Raw genomic sequence first — 17561 nt, forward strand, 5'->3', positions numbered from 1 at the left:
TTCAACTTTCATGATAAAGAGATTACACTAGAGTATTTGTACACCCGACCCTTGCTAGAATGCAGGGTTCGGGATCCATGTGCAGTACCATGTTAATGCGGGGACCGCATTATAGCAGGGGCCACGTTACCATGGATCCCAATTTAAATATTTAAATTTGGGATCCAACGCTGCGACCGTGCTATATGTGAATCCACGCTCTAGCAAGGGTCCGCTGTATTAGGTGAATTGAAAACTACTATTTCTTTTGTTTTTTTACAGTGCAAATACTTGTAATCCAAAATAAATATAAAGTGAGAACTGTATACTTTGTGTTCTGTGTTGTAATTGAAATCAATCTATTTGAAAATATAGAAAACATCCAAAAATATTTAAATAAATGGTACTCTAATATTGTTTAACAGTGCGATTAATTGTGATTGATTTTTCTAATCTCTTGACAGCCCAAAAAATACCTAAAGGCTCAATCCTACAAACTCTTACTTCCACACGTCTGCTTACTCACATATACTGTAATTGAATTATGTGTGGGAATAAGCAGTTGTGTAGAAATAGGTGCCTGCTGGATCAGTAACTGTCTCCCTAATAGAACTATGGGAAAAGTACCAAATTGCTTTATTTTGCTAGTGAAAACAAAACTGGTGGCAAAGTTCCATTAACTTCTGTGATGCAGGGTCAGGGCCTTAGCCCACTGAAGATTTAGGGCATAGTCCTTTGACTTCAGAAGGAGCAAGTATGTGCCCTCAGTAGCACAGTTGCCAACTTTCATGCAGTAAATAGGTACCTCAACTTTCACAATAAGCCAAAAATCAAGCTAATCCCATTTCAAAACAAGACCCAAACAAGCCAATCCCTAAGAACCCACCACTCTATGTGACTAGATCCCCCGAAGTGTGCAGTCTGGGACAATGGTGGGCCTGCTGTGCACCCCTGACTCTCTCCCCCCCACACTTGCCCCTTGCCTCTGCTTGCCAGGAGCCGATCAAAAGAAAGAAGCAACAACCTACAACAAGCAACAAGCTACAAGCCAAACAAGCTACAAGCCAAAAACTAGCCAGAAGCAACTCACAAGCCAATTAAGCCAAAAACAAGCCCAATTTCTGTGGGTTTTTTGAGGGTTTGGCATGTCTGCTCAGTAGTCACCTGAAGGGCAGGATTGGACTCCCAGAAGAATGGAGGTCCAACTGAAGCAAGGAAAACTTTTTGATGGCCCAAATATAGAAAGTTTACAAAGCCTTGGCCTTGAATGTTTTTTCCACTTGTGCTGAAAAGGCTGTTTGCAAAAAATAAGCCCAAAGTTCTGCCCCCAAAATGAAAAATCTGAAACACCACCAAAAGAGATGATCTTTTACCTCCATTTCATACAGTAAAGTTAGTGTTCATGAAAGGTACCATTTCACAGTTCTACGGATGCAGACCTCAACCTAATTACAGAGCAGTAATTTCCTAGAAAGCAACAATTTTTCCAGTTCTGTCCCACAAGTGTGCCTCATTCCTGACCTTGAAGGACCAATTCAAGGCCTTGCTGGGGGTAAGGCTGACACAATGATGACAGTTTGGTAGTTTCTTGGATGAGAATACATGTCCACTAGGAATTTATGATTTTATTTGTCAGTACTGAAATTTTTTCCCACATAGCAGTGCTGTTATTGTTATATGGATACTAACCTGAAAAGTGCTGAGTGCCGTTAATTACTTCTGAAATCAAGAGAATTTTAGGCTGCTCAACACCTAATAGGTTTAAACCCTTACGAATTTCATGAAATATTTTAGAGGCAACACTCAAGCCTAAATTCAGGTCTTGCTAGGTAAGTTATTCGCAAATACTTTATCCCTAACATTTTTACTTATTTTAAAATGTAGAAGTGTAAATTTAAATTTCTATTTACAATTTTACATTTGTCATTGGGATCACAAATGGGGGTGGTGGATTTAAAAAAACAACAACAAAACAATTTCTTTTAACTCTAAACCAAAATTAAGGAAGTTAAATAAATTGAAATCAGTTACTGTACCTACCTCTCCATTAAAAAAGCAGAAAATTGTAGCCACCAACAGACCCTGCAAAATAAAAAGTTTTCTCTTGATTTTTTCAATACATACAGATTTATTGAAATACAAGAACACACACACACTAACACACCCCTAATAAAACGCAGATCTAGAGAGCAAAGAGGAAAAATGCATTTCAAATCTAAACTCAGTGAATTATTACTAATAATACAGATGGTCTATTGGACCAGCACACTAGCATGACATTTCATTCCTCCTAAAGGATTAATCTAAATGAAATGAGAAATATAAGGCTATTAATAAGCAGAAGTTTTTTTATAAAGATCTAAAAATGGTTTAGAAATTAATGAATTTCCCTTTGTCATTCATTTATTTGCAGTCATATTGCAAGTACTGTCTAGCTCAAGGGAACAAGTGCAACTTAAAGCTTCTTGCCTGATAATGCATAAGGATATGCATCACGTAGTCATATACTTCTTCAGCAATACGGCCTTCTGGTCGCCATGGAAACAGCACAAATTCAATGCCAAGAAGTGGCACTAGAATGAGTGTAGCTCTCACAGCTTTCATGTATAGACTGGATTCTGCCTGGTGTGTGACTTTGAGCTTGGTTATGAGAACTCGAACAATATTCAACAGGAAAAAAAGATTCACCTGTAAGAAAGGAAATTGCTTTTGTAATAGTCTGATAGAATAGACTACAATTATTTTGTACTGAATACTGAAAGCAACGGAAACATTTACATGTTAGAAAACTCAGACTATATGTTATGTCATTAGACATGTATTCATTATAACAAAATGGAGCATCTGAAACTTCTTCTGTCTGGATTGGATCTACACTTTGCACTTGGAGATTAATTCTTCTCATGACAACTTTCTCCTTGTGATTCTATATACATAATCACATATGCAATATATGCATAATTATTTAAAGCTTGTACCTGTATAACAAAACAGGAACTCACCCCCAAAGAGGCATGCAGTTTAGCAGTCTGATCCTACATTCCTTGCATATTCAAAATTCCCATTAACATCGGTGGGAGTTTTTGGTGCCAGGATCAGGATGTTAATCTGAATGGATGAAATCGTGGCCCTACTGAAGTGAATGGAAATTTTACTATTGACTTCAAAGGGGCCAGTATTTCACCCAAAGTTATTGGACCAATCTTGGATGCTGGATTATGAAGAGAGTAGACTATATCACGGTATGTAAAATAATAGCTACAGCAGCTTCCATGCAAGGTTTTCAAACCACTTCCTAGATATTAATAAATAAATCCTTACAACATGCTCATGCAACAGAAAAGAATTGTAATCCCTATTTTACTAATTGGGAATTTAGACACAGAGGGATTGATTTAATGTAAGGTCTTGATCCTGGGTCAGCTGAAGGTGATTGATTTAATCAGTTTCTAAAGGCTGTCTACATAGTGCGCTAGTGTACACCAGTGGGATGTAAATTCTAGTGCATAGTGGCATGTCATACACTCACTGGCCCACCTGGACCCTGTTGGCATGCCCTAGAAGTTCCCTAGTGTACAAGGTGCTTGTGCACACTAGAATTTATATCTCAGGTGGTACACACTAATTTATTTAGTATTTGCATATTCTCTGAGCCAAGCAATAGCTCAGAGCCCACCACTGAATTTGGTTGGTGGGCACACCTCAATAATGTGTGTCATTGTTAGATTTGCACCACAGCTGCATCTTGGATTGTCTCAAAGATCCCAGCAGTGCTGGGTGGCTGCACAGAAGCCTTGCCCAGTCTGGAATTGGTTAAGAAGGGCCCACTGATGACATGGCAGGTTGAAGCCAGGCAGGTGAGCAGAAGGTTCTCTGAAGAGGAACTTATTCGTGGTTGATATTAAGCACTTGTATTCCCACCACACAGACTCTGCTGTCACATTCTGGCATGGCAGCCTCGACCACAGTGGATGTTGTGATGGAAGACGTGGACAAAAAGGCAAGGGCAAATGTGGGTTGGCATGTACCTTCTCAAGCAGCTTGTCTACTGCAATCTCCCTCCTGATGTAAGGGAGCAATGTGGCTCAGAACTGGAAGCCATAGAAGATGAGTCAGTAAGAGAGTTCCTGCAATTATGCACATTGTTGAACTGAGTTGCACATCAACAAGTTTGGTGTGTGCCTCCTGAATCCATACTGGCACACAGTATTCTGCTCTTCAGTACGAGATGGCAAGGGCTGAGGTTCTTAGGGTTGGAGCATCCACTCCCCATGAAGAACCTGCCAGTTTGCTGAGAAGGTTTTTGCCTGTCTTGACCTTCACTGCTATCTTGCTCAGCCGGCTTTTATATGTTTGGTTGAGGGTCACGCCTAAGTAAACTGGGTATGCTTCATGCTTCAGCCTCTGGCCATTCATTGTGATGTTTAATTCCCTCTTAGTGTTGGCATGGTGGAGGTGGAATGTTCTAGAGACTGTCTTGCTGGTGCTAGGCTGAAGGCGCCATGTCTTGCAGTAGTTGGCCAGCTTTGCAGCTTCGTCGCTCAGGGTATTCTCCAACTTATAGAAAGTGGGAGCCTGTAGTCCACAGCAGATATTGTCTGCATAGATGACTGGGTTGGTGGCAGGTCACTGATGTATATATTGAACAAGGTGGGGGCTAGAACAGACCCTTGGGGTACCCTGCTCATCTGTTTTTATCAAAGCACTTGTTTTCTCACCAACATGCACCCTGAACCATCTGTCTTAGATGTAGCTGTTTGATGGCATCAGTAACCCATGGTTGGAGGACTCTTCATATTTTAACAAGTAGACCTGTGTGCCATGTATGCTGCGGTGAGGTCAAGGAAAATAGCACCTGTTTTCAGGTTTCTTTGAAAACCATTTTCAATTAATGTGGTTAGTATGTGTGCTTCGACCTTGTTGAAAGTCTGCTTGCTCGACATTAAAAATATTCTCAACCTCTGGTGTTATTCACTGTAAAATGAGGCACTCTAGAACCTTGAGACACACAGAAAGCAGTGATATCGGGTGGTAGCTTGATGCCTGGTTTGGGTCTTTACCAAGTTTTAGGAGGCAGATGACTTTTGAAATGCACCAGTTTTTCAGCAGTCTTCCTTCATTGTGACCTTTTTGAAGACTTGAGCCAGCCAAGAATGGGGGCATAGGCCAAGATGTTTCAGGAACTCTGGAAGGATGTTGTCTTAGCTGGCAGTGGTGTCAGACTTGATGTTATATAGCACTCTGTCCAGCCGTGGAACTATGAAAGGTTCAGGGCAAGCTCTGGATTTGTGTTGCCTTGGAAGATCCTCCACGCACTCTGGACTTGACTCTTAATTTCTTTTTCCAGAGGTGTCTTTCCCACGCAAAGCAGGTGATTGGTTATTGGTTAGTACTCAGAGAAATCAGCATGGTGTCAGTGGTTGCTGGGCTACTCTAACGTGACAAAGTAAACTCCAGCATTTCTGGCTGGACCATGTAAAGTCCAGGTTCTTGGTCTTTTCCTCCCCTCTGGCTCAGTGAGCACAGTTCAAAGTTTTGATTAAGTGTTTGGCCACGTCTGGGTCACCGGTTGACTCATACGGCTTGAGTAGAGCAGTGCACTCCTACACAGTTCAGCCCACATCCAGCATCATGCCGAGTCTTGCACAATTTTCCACACAGCCAGCACAGACCATCAGTGATCCATATTGATTTTCAGCTACCAACTGTCATGAGCACAAAGAAGAAGTAATGGAACATGTGCAGAGCAATCTGCACAGTAATGCACCATGTAGACCAGAGGTGGGCAAACTTTTTGGGCTGAGGGCCACATCTGGGTGGGGAAATTGTATGCAGGCCCGGGGCAGGGGGCTGGAGGGAGTGTGGGATGTGGGAGGGGGTGCGGTGTGCTGGAACGGGCTCAGAGGGAACTGGGGCAGAGGAGGGATGCGGGGTGTATGAGGGTGTATGAGGGGGCTCAGGGAAGGGGGTTGGGGTGCAGGAGGGGTGCGGACTGTGGGAGGGAGCTCAGGGTGTAGGAGGAGTGTGGGGTTTGCAGGGGGCTCAGGGCAGGGAGTTGGGGTGCACAGGGGTGCAGGGTGTGGCAGGGGCTCAGGGCAGGGGGTTGGGGTGCATGGGGTGCAGGGTGCAGCAGGGGGCTCAGAGCAGGGGGTTGGGGTGCATGCTGGTGCTGGCTACAGCAGGGGCCTCAGGGCAGGGGTTGGGGTGCAGGAGGAGTGCGGGGTGTGGCAGGGGGCTCAGGGCAGGGAGTTGGGGTACAGGAGGGGTGCGAGGTGCAGAGGTTGGGGAGCAGGGTGCAGGAGGGGTTCGGGCTCTGGCCCAGTGCCATTTACCTAAAGCAGTTCCGGGGTGGCAGTGGTGAGCACCGGGGCAAGGGCAGGCTCCCTGCCTGCCTGCCCTGGCCCCACGCCACGCCACTCCGGGAAGTGGCCGGAACCATATCCCTGCGCGGCCCCTGGGGGAGTTGTGGGGGCACAGGGCTCCGCATGCTGCCCTTGCCATGCCTTTGGGTACCTCTCCCAAAGCTCCCATTGGCCGCTGTTCCCCGTTCCTGGCCAATGGGAGCTGCGGGGGGCAGTGCCTGGAGGCAAGGGCAATGCACAGAGCCATCTGCTCCCTCCCCCGCAGGGCCCCAGGGACGTGGTGCTGGCCACTTCTGAGAGCGGTGCGGGGCCTGCGTTACCACGGGGGGCAATCTCATGGGCCGGATCCAAAGCCCTGAGGGGCTGGATCTGGCCCGCGGGCCATAGTTTGCCCACCCCTGATGTAGACAAACCCAGAATGAATTGCTCAAAGTTACATAGGAAGTCAGAGGCAGAGTTGGAAATAGAAACCCATAGCTCCTAATGCACAGTCCTGTGCCATAGCTACCAAATCATCCTGCCCCTCTAGATTTGTAGCAGAGTAAAGCCTGTGTAGGTGGATCTTCTACTTGTGTCTAAGTGTGGTTATCTAGAAAGGTGCCAACTTATTTCCAGATAAGGTCATATACTCTTTTTGCTTTACCCAAGTGAGTAGTGCTGTTAACCTCTACGGGACTGCTGACATGGGTAAAGTGAGCAGGATTTGACCTTCACTGTAGACAAGAGGTAAGAGTATAACGTAGACAACAAATTTTTCTATGGCAGCGGAAAAGACAAGTGAAATAAAAAGCTTTTTGAACATTTGTGAAAATAGAAAAATCACTGATGCAGCCGTTAGCCTGTCATTCTGAATGTGTACACTTTATGAGGCATTCATTGCTCTCAGAAATCAATCACAAAATACACAGCGATAGAAAAAAAGCTATAAAATTATTACTCACTTTTTTAGCATACAGATACATACAATTTTAAAATTTACATTTTCAATTTTCCCAGTGGTCAGCAGCCTTTTATTGTAGCAAAGTCAAAGGGGCAGGCTTTTGAGTCAATGGATTTTGTATTACAGTTTAACTAAAATTGCATCCCTGCTGTCTAGAGCTGATCAAAAGTCTTCGATCAAAACTTTTTTCAACATAAAATGTGTGGAAATTTTCAAGAAAAAAAAATCCATTTTCATCAAAAATGTTTCGGTTTTCACTGAGTACCCGCCCCCACAAAAAATGATTCCCCCCCCTCCAGTTTTCATCAATCAAAAAAGCCAAAAACTGGGAAAAAATTCTGTTGTCAGTTTTGATTTTTCAATGAGAATCCAAAACATTTGAAAGAGAAATTTGGACAAATGATTTTTTTAAATTTTAGTCAAAACTTTTTACAAGAAAAAAAAGTATTTCTTGACCATTTCTAAGTAGATCCATTGGATATGCTGTTATAACTTAAAGGCATAGACAAAGTGGCAAATACTCAGATTATTCAGTAGTATTGTAAATTAAATGACATTTCTATTAGCTACAATGGTGTGATGGTACTCTCCATGTTATTTTACCATATAGCACAAAGTGATAAGAGAATATTTCGGGAGTTTGGACCAGATTTTCAAAGGCATTTAGGTGCCTACCTCCCACTGATCTCCCATTGACCTTTGAGGATTTGGGCCTTTGTTTCATTGTTAAGGAGTGATCCCAAAAAGTAATGAGCAACCATACATTTTGCTGAGGTCAATGAGAATTTGGGGTCCTCTTTACCTCTCCCAGTAAAACCTTTTGTTGCTAATATTTCTATATGTTTCAAAAGTGAATGAACAAACAACTTGTGGTCTCGTTCACAAGCATGTCCCCTAAATCTAATAAAAAACAATGAGTGTGCAAACAAACCATTAGAAGATGCAAGTGTAACAAATATATAACTGTTAATTATTGTTGTTTATTTATTTGTGGCAGTATCACAGACATGCAAGATGAGATAGTTCCTTCCCTGAAGAGCTCACAGTATAAGCACAGCCAGGTAGACAAATAATCAAGGTCAGAGAAGAGGATAACATGGACAACATTGCATTGAATTTTCATGTATTATTGTATAATGGCAGCAGTTGTCTAATCTCAGACATGTTGTAAGGGGCAGAGATAATGACTCTCCTTCCTGGCTATGGGATAAGTCCCTTTAAAGACAGCAATACCTCTGGCTGAGGGCACTTGCCTCCAAACAGTAGCCTTATTGGCCAAACCATTGATTAACTTCCCTTGTATAAAGCTGTTTAGGGACAAAAGGAGCTTTCCAAACTTAGTTCTCTAAAGAAGCAGCATCAAGTTAATCACCACCCAGACTCATGGGGGAGGTCTGTATGGCAATCCCATCTCTCCGAACAAGAATGAGAGACTGACTGGTGCAGATAGCCATTACCAGTATAGGATCCCGTATTTAAGAACTTGGTCTAGATACAGTCTTTAACAGCGTGGGGAGATGAGGAAGATCTCCCAGCAGGTGTACCATGCAAGGAATAGGGGAAGGAGCCAGTACAAGGAAATGCTCTTCTTTCTACAACAAGCAGGACTTCCTCCTCTAGGATATAGATCTTTTTTGTCTCACTATAATAAAGTTGTGACCTGGTTAGCAACCTCAAACAACCCAGGCGTCAATGTGGTAGTGTTCTGTATACAACAGCATTACTGTTACGTAAATTATGAACTCATAATAAACAGCCGCTCATGGTTTCAGCAACATGGTATTAGGTGGATGTGCCATGTTATTTATATTCCACTTATGAGCTATTTAAATCAATTTAATAGGAAATTGCTTTACATAGGAAACTTCTGCATGAGTTTCTGCTGGAAACTAGCAACTACCTTTTAGCTTTGTTTAGGCAATCAAGGTCTTCTGATTCTTTCCCAAGAGATTTATTTAGGTTTCAGGCAGCCTACCATCCTCGTCTAACTTCCTATTGTACGTTCCAACAATATGTCCTTCCTTCATTGCTAATTTTAAGCTCTCTCACTTAGATCTATTACATTAATACACAGTGGTTCTCTGAACTTGTAGTTCACATACCTCTGAAGCTTTGGCAATTTGACTGAATTAGTACAAAATATTTTTAACACAGATCTTCAGCTTGAAGGTTAATTAAACACTAGACTAACAAAAGTTAAAGGTGAGTAGCTCATAACAGAACTATTTCATTCATAAAATCTTATTAGTGCTTGTACTTCATTTTTTAAAATAGAGCATGCCACTTTCCCACCATAAACACATTCACACAATTTGCAAGGCTAACTAGTGCAGATATTAAAATAAATGAATCAGATAAATGGGTTTAGTTTTGTGGCAAAGTAGAGTGCAGACCTGAGAAAAGGAGCAGCAGAAATATTCAGTAATCTCTTTTGCCAGTAATAGAGACTTTTTCCAAAATGCTAACGCAGAGAGATTTTGATGGCCTGATTTCTCACAAAATTAGCAAAGGCAGGCCCTGATTCAGGAAGTTACTTTAGCACATGCAAAACTTTAAGCACAGATAGTCCCATTGACAGCAATGGGACTACTCACATGTGTATGATCACTATATGTATTATGGTAATGACTACAAGACTCAACTGAGTTTGGAGTCCCATTGTGTGAGGTACAGTGCAAACTCATAGGAAAAAACAGTCCCTGCCTCACAGAGCTTACACAAGTCAAGTCAGACAAAGGTTGGGAGGGGCAAATAGATGTACACAGAAGGGAAATGACTTGCCCGAGGTCACACAGCAAGTCTGTGGCAAAGGTAGAAACATAAGGTTGGTTGGTTTGATGAGGTTCAGTCCAGTGCCTCATCCATTGGACCATACTGCCTCTCATGTTAAAGTTACATACCTCACTGATTTCAGAGTAGCAGCCGTGTTAGTCTGTATTCGCAAAAAGAAAAGGAGTACTTGTGGCACCTTAGAGACTAACAAATTAATTTGAGCATAAGCTTTCGTGAGCTACAGCTCACTTCATCGGATGCCTTGTCTTGTTAGCTATCTTGCCAAATTGTGGTCTTCAGCCTTATTTAAAGAACTGTCAAGGAAAAAATACACTAAACTATTGTAACATATTCTTATAAATGGTAGAAATAATTTTAAAATCTGTTCTTTTCAGTGGCAAAAATAAAAACTTTGGCATAGAAAAATTCATTTGTTAATATAGCTGAAGTCAAAACTGCTTTTACTTAAATTAAAAACCCCTGCTATTCTTTTTTTCCACTCTGATCAATGATTCTCGTCAGTTGGAGAAATGGACATCGGCCTCCATTTTCCCATTCTCCTGCTATTCCTTTATTCATGACTCTTTAGGCAAACATTTGCAACTCACTGGGCAACTAGAGACAACTCCAGTCAAGATACAAATTATAGCTGCTCCTTTCTTGGGCGTAGATTTGATCAATTACACAATAGCATGGCTTCTAAAAGCATTGTTGTTAACTTCATGGAGGGTGGGACTTTCAAAGCAGCCTAAGGGAGTTAGGAACCAATTCCCATTGGCTCCTGCTCTGAAAGTTCCAGCTGTGGTCTTTAAGATGTTGCTCCTACAAGGAGAAAAAACACTTTCCTATAGTTATCTTGTTAGCTTAATATTGTTGCTTACAGTTGTACTAAAGCAGGTCATGCTTAGTTAAGTGTGGACATTGGATTGGCAGTCAAACTGCTTCAGCCATGAGGGTTCTGCTTACACAGCCAAAGCAAATGCATTTACTCTTCCATCTTTATCCCTGACTTGTCTTTTTTTAATCAATGTATAACATCTAACTATTATCAGGATGGGAAATTACAGTAACCCTTTCAAAAAGGATCTCTTTTGTTTCGCACATGTCATGGGAAAGATTTACAACCCTGTTCAGTCTTCACCATCTCTACATCCATATTTTTTCCTGCCTCAGTGCCCAGAAAATTTATACTGAGAATAAGATCCACATTTTCAACCTACTTTTCATTAAACATTCATGCAGGAATATTAAAGTTGTACATATATTTAAATAAACAAACAACCAAATAAATAAATAAAAGCAGTTGGACATAGAGATTTACAAGCCTCAAACACATTTTGCGCCTGATATTGCTGTCATTGAAATCAAAGAGCATTTTTATTGTTGACTTTGATGGGAACAACACTGGGCAGTTTGGGCCTGACCCAGAGTCCACTGAAATCAATGGGATTCTTGCCATTGCTTTCAATAGGCTTCGGATCAGGTACTTTGTGCCCGTTTATCTTTGATATTGATTGGTTTGGGGGAGGAGGGGAGGGAGGAAGATATGAAATTTGGCAAATAAGGCCAGACCCTGTAAGGTGCTCTAGTTTTCATGAAATTCAGAGCTCAAAGGTATAAACTAAGGCAGATACAAATGACTTCTCAGCTTTAGAACTGACAGCATAGTTACGTACATGACATCTCCTTGACGAGACAGTTTTGGATTAAAGAAATAGTAGTATATTAGTATAAAATAGAGTGACATGCATTCTCTGGCTGCAATCTTGGCCCTACTGAAGTCAACGGCAAAATTCCTACTGATGTCAATTGAGCTGGGATTTCACTCTCTATATATGCTGGGGAGAGGAAAGGTTAGATGGATTTAGAACTGGTTTTCAGAGGAAATACTAAAGCCCTAGTACTTTCCAGCCACAACATCTACCTGGTATGGAAGACCTGATTGTCAGGGTAGAGGGAGGCAGGATACAGGGAATCTCTGCAGGGGTCCATGACCCACTGGTCATGGATCACAGTTCCAGAGGAACACATTGTGCTGCATTATGGAGAGGGTTTGGAATGGGACAAAGGCAAGTGATTCTCAACTACATTAATTCACTAGCTAATCAACCTGTAAAGAGGGCATGAGTACCCACAGCATCTATGTACCCCATGGACCTCCTCAGCAAACATTTCTCAACAGCTAAGATAATAGGCTGACCAGTGGGTTCAGTATTCTGTCCTAGGAGGGTGTGTGAGGGGGAGAAGAAATCCTATTTTCTTATTTTAGTTGGCAGAAAACTGAGATTAAAGGTAGACAGACCAGGTAACAATATCTAGAGGGCTTGATATAATTTCCATTGACTTTAGTGGTTATTGAATCAGGTCCAAGTTTGGATCCAGCCCCTGGTTAAAGTGGGACCAATGTTTCCATTCTAAGGGATAATTTTCAGTTGCTTATAATATTTTCAATCTTTTTTCCTTCCTGGCTGAAATCTGTCAGATTCGTTCTCAGTCTAGGAGAGAATGTTTTCTGGAATGTTGGAGTCAAAAAGGTTCAGTCATTTTCATGGAGAAAGTGACAAATTGCATTTTTCCCAGTATAATTTCTTTTGCAGCAGTCATTGAGAGCTGGGCTCATAATGCTGGATATTGAGTTTATGTCCTGTAGTAATTTCATGAAAGTAATTGTGATGTCATGCATTTGTGACACTCAAGAGGGAATTTAGAGTGGTTATAATATGAGAACAAATGGCTTCAAAGCAGGCATCAAAAGAAGGAGCGAGACAGTGAGGGTCTAGAACCTCCCTCTACTTTGTATAAATATCGTTGATGATGATCAAAAAAGAATAAATAAATAAAAACAGATGCATGAAAAGTAAATGGATTTAGAGGGTGGGATTTTCAGACATGCTCAGTGCCAGTCTAGTGAAATCAGTGGCAAAACTCCCCTAGACTTCAGTGGGAGCTAGGGTGACCAGACAGCAAGTGTGAAAAATCAGGACAGAGGGTGGGGGAATAATTCGAGCCTATATAAGAAAAAGCCCCAAATATCGGGACTATCCCTATAAAATCGGGACATCAGGTCACCCTAGTGGGAGCAGACTTACAAAAAGCACTCAGTATTGGCCTATTTAAATACGCCAGCTTTTTGTTTGTCTTCTCTGTATGAAAGTGTCTAAGTTACAAAATTTGAAAGGAAGTTGAACAAAGCCCCTTGCCAAACCAGCTAACAACAAAGCGAATAAACTGATCGTGATAAGTATTAAAGGTTCAGTCGCTGACACACTTCATGAACATTATGAGATATCACCAACTGGCTGGAGATAATCAGTGGCCCACACATTCTGTCTTCTGTACAAAGATGACATGCAAATCGAAACAATTTCAGCCTCAGGGGCAACTTTGAACTATTTACCAAAACATTGTTCAATTTATTAATTGTTAACAAAACTGCCTTGGGCAAATTGGAAAATGATATGAAAAATTAAAGTTGGTGTGTTTTCACATGCTAATTTTGCTGAGGTCAGCCAGTCCAGGTTTTCTGATTATCTTATACTAAAGGGAATTATTTTAATGTGTAGAGTCATTGACATGTTCAGGCTAATTTATAAAATGTTACTATCATTGGATAACAGTTTAGCAGAGTTTTATATGCATTTTTTATAGTTATTAATTGCCAAGATAGCTGTGCTTGTGTCTGTATATATAAAATAGAAATTTTTTCTTTAATCAGCCAGATATTTTCCCTTGAGTCATATTTTCCTTTGATTAGTGATATCACAAAGCCAAAATTCCATGGATTAAATTCAGCTCTGGTGTAGGTGGGTACAACATCTATTTACTTCAGTGGAGATGCAATTACTTACGCCACAGGTTAATTTGTGTTTGTGATTTAACAAACATTGAATTGTACACTCTAGTAGATAGACTTTACGCAGGCAAGTGAGGGTGGGAGGTAGAAGATAGAACAGAATCATATTCCCTCCTGCTGCAGTAGCCTCCAGAGGCAGAACACACACCCTTACACATCTTATGGAAAGGGGCTGGGTGATGGATTCACATACTCACAGGATTATTAGTCAGGGCCTGCCTCACCTGTTCTTTCCTCTGCTCCTGTTGCGGGGGTGGAGGCGAAGCCCCTTATCTATAGCTGGTTGGGAATTTTCTGGTGAAAAGTCTGTCAAACCTGAAATGCTTCATGGGAACATCATGGGTTCAACAAGGTTTTGTTGAATGACAGGCAGGGATCCATCAGAAACTTGCCTGGTTTCCTCGAAGGTTGCTGGGGGGTGAGGTTTCCAGGGTCCCCAGTCCCACTGTACAGACTGCACTGAGGCCAAGGATCCCAGGGCATCTAAGGTCAATGGCTTCAGGGCAGCCCCACTATACCGACTGACCCAGGGCTGGAGATCCAGGCTTCTAGTGTCTGAGACTTCAGGGTAGAGCAGCCATGTCAGGGCTCACAGGCTCCCTGCCATGGAACTGAGAGCCTGGTGACCCTGGAAGTCCTACCCCTAGTGAGGACATGGCTCCCACAGCAGGCAGCCTGGAAGCTCCAGATGGAGCCAGGGCTCTCATGGCTGCTAGGCTTCCTGCTTCACAGGTGTCCAGGCAGCCAGCCACTCAGTTTCCTTTGATAACAATTCAATTTTTTAAAACCATTGTTTGTGAAATTTCCTGTTAGTGGGAAATTTCAAAAATTCAAAACAAAGTTCTGAAATGGAACAAAAACCTATTTTGAAATATCAGAATTTCTACTAGAACAGAAATTCCAAGTTTCAACCAGTTGTACTCTTACCTAACTCTCTGCACTCCCCCTCCCTCTCTCTCTCTCACCATCCCCCATGGAACCACTTTCAGGTCGTTACGCAATACTTAATTTGGCCACAGGATTTTGACCTAATTGAAAATCTCATTTTATTTTTGTTTAGTGCCAATACTTTCTGGTCTTGGACATTTGGGGAAAATTTTCAGAAATGGTGATTTAGGAGTTGTTTTCAAAAGACACTGAAGTACCTAAGAGACTGAATCTCATTTTAAGTCAGTGGGACTTAGGCCTGGTTTTCAAAGGTATTTATGCACATAAATATGCAGATAGGCCCCAACTTGGATTTCATTGGGAGTTAGGTGCTTGCATAGTTAAAGTGCTTCTGAAAATTCATCTATCTGCATCTTTAGGCTCCAATTGCCCTTGGAAATCTGGCCGTTAAGTGCCTAAATCATTTTTGAAAATGGGACTGAGGCATTTTTGAAAATTTTGCCTTTTGACACTGTATCTTTGCCAGAGATACTATATATGGGAGAACTTCTGATGTGCCTCTGAGGCCTGGTCTACATGGGAAAGTTGCATTGGTTTAATTTAAATTGATTTTTAAACTGATATAGTTAAACTAATGCAATTTCTCCCCCCTCTCCCATGGACACTCTTATTTTGGTTTAAAAGTGCCTTATATTTTGTAAAAAGAAAAGGAGTACTTGTGGCACCTTAGAGACTAACAAATTTATTTGAGCATCTCACAAAAGCTTATGCTCAAATAAATTTGTTAGTCTCTAAGGTGCCCCAAGTACTCCTTTTCTTTTTGCGGATACAGACTAACACAGCTGCTACTCTGAAACCTTATATTTAGTGTAACTTAAACTTGTTCCCTGTCAATTTAGGCTAAATCAAGGAAAGATACTCTTATCCTGAAATAAGTATGTCCACACAGGGCTTTGTACCAATTTAACTATATCCGTTTCTGTCATAGGTTACACCAGAGAAACTCTCTCAGGTAGACAAGACCTAACTGTAATTAATTGTGATCCATGTTGATCAAACTAAGAATGGCAACCACAGTAAATAGACAAGAACTCTGTTTAGATTCAGAAGAGAGGTAACTTATCCATTATGTCAGCACGAGTACTATCAACAACCAGTATAGTAAAATATTTTCATTACCAGAAGCATAGAAAAAAGAAGAAAGGGAGATTTATTTCCAACTGTGAAGTCATTTTCTGGCAAACCTTAGCAAAACTTTGCCCAAGTTCATCATTGGCATAAATGCAACTGCACTGACTACAATGGAATTGAATCTGCTTACATGATGGTTGCCATCTTGGCTTACACACTGGTGATTGAACTAAGGGCCTCCAGAACTAAAAGCATGAGCTGAAAGCATGCAGCAGCTTGAAAACTCTGTAGCTGAGGGCTGTAACATACTCTATCCTCTGTTGATTGGACACAGAAGGGGACCCGTAACATACATTCACTGGTGTTTTGCACTTAAACCATTAGTGAATCTGTCCTCTTGTCTTCACAGTCACACCCTTTTTGTGGTGGGAGATATTGATCCTACCCATTCTGTAAAAAGACTAGGAACAATCAGGAAATTGACAAGAAAAAACAAATGATCATATGAAAAACGCCTACCACTAAAGCAGCACAAATAGGACCATGGATAATGTACAGCAGATGAGTTTCAGAACTGATCCAGCAGCTGTGGAGAAAATGGGAAGAATAAACATTTGGGCTTTTTATTAATTATCATCTCTCCTTGAAAGAAAATGGTACATTTTTAGAAACAAAAACTGAGATTTTACTTACTTGTCATTGAAATACAGACTTCTCGCTATAGCGTGTATGCAGGCAGGGATCAACGGGAATCCTGAGAACAGCAAATTTATAAATCAGCCTAATTCAAGGATTAATTCTGACTTCATCAAAAAAAGAATTGTTAAAGTGGCAGTGAGTAAATTTTAAACATAATGAATGAATACACATAATAAACCTGATTTCATCCTGCATGCCTCACTCAGGCACACAGATATAACTGATTTCAGGTACTTTTCGATTTGAATGAGACTTTTCCAGAGTAAGGCCTGATGTAGCAAGCATCTGTGTTGAAAAATCTAATCCTGAGTAACAGTGCAGCAAGTAAGGCTCCAATCCAGCAAAACATTTAAGCAAGTGAGTCGACCCATTGACTTTGTAAAATGAAGCACATGCTTAAAGCTCTGCTGGATGAGGGCCTCGAGTAGGAAGACAGATTGAAAATTTTAAATCAGATCAGGTAAGTTAATGTAACAACATTTTTAATCTCCTGTTTTCATTCTCACACTTGAAAATTAATGCTCATTTTTAGGCATGTTTCCGTATATCAGTGCAATTCTGTGTAGATGGCTAGACAAGCCCCCCTCTAATTCACCGGTGTTTTGCAGTATGAATAGCCATGCAATTTTACTGGTTATGTTTTGCTTGTTTTTTATGTGTTTTGTTGGTTTCTAGTACATGGAAAATAACTAGGAAGCAACTATTTGCATCAGCTGTGGGAATCTTATATTTTTTCACTTTGACCATGCTACGTACAAAACTATATAGCACTATACAGCAAAACATCATTTGATTTGCTCCAATGTATGTCCTGTCATACAGAAATGTAGTCCAATATATTGTGTTATTACGAAATTTGAATCTGTCTATATAAATAAATCTTAGGTCAAATTGTAAACAAAAAGGCATTTTAAAAAAGTACAACTCCAACTGTACT

At 41.1% G+C, this 17561-nt stretch overlaps 1 protein-coding gene across 3 annotated transcripts in view; it reads right to left on the reverse strand.

Moving 5' to 3' along the window:
• The window catches only part of CALCRL (calcitonin receptor like receptor), a 95414-nt gene that overhangs the window by 9474 nt on the left and 68379 nt on the right, over positions 1 to 17561 (reverse strand). For all 3 annotated transcript variants that reach the window (XM_048869842.2, XM_048869844.2, XM_075118008.1), the window contains exons 10-13: positions 16619 to 16679; positions 16445 to 16511; positions 2449 to 2667; positions 2020 to 2061 (exon numbers count right to left, since the gene is read on the reverse strand). In XM_048869842.2, coding sequence (XP_048725799.1) covers positions 2020 to 2061; positions 2449 to 2667; positions 16445 to 16511; positions 16619 to 16679 — 389 coding nt within the window. The remainder of the gene's footprint in view (positions 1 to 2019; positions 2062 to 2448; positions 2668 to 16444; positions 16512 to 16618; positions 16680 to 17561) is intronic.

Source organism: Caretta caretta, chromosome 11, assembly GCF_965140235.1.
Source record: "Caretta caretta isolate rCarCar2 chromosome 11, rCarCar1.hap1, whole genome shotgun sequence".
Lineage (NCBI taxonomy): Eukaryota > Metazoa > Chordata > Testudines > Cheloniidae > Caretta > Caretta caretta.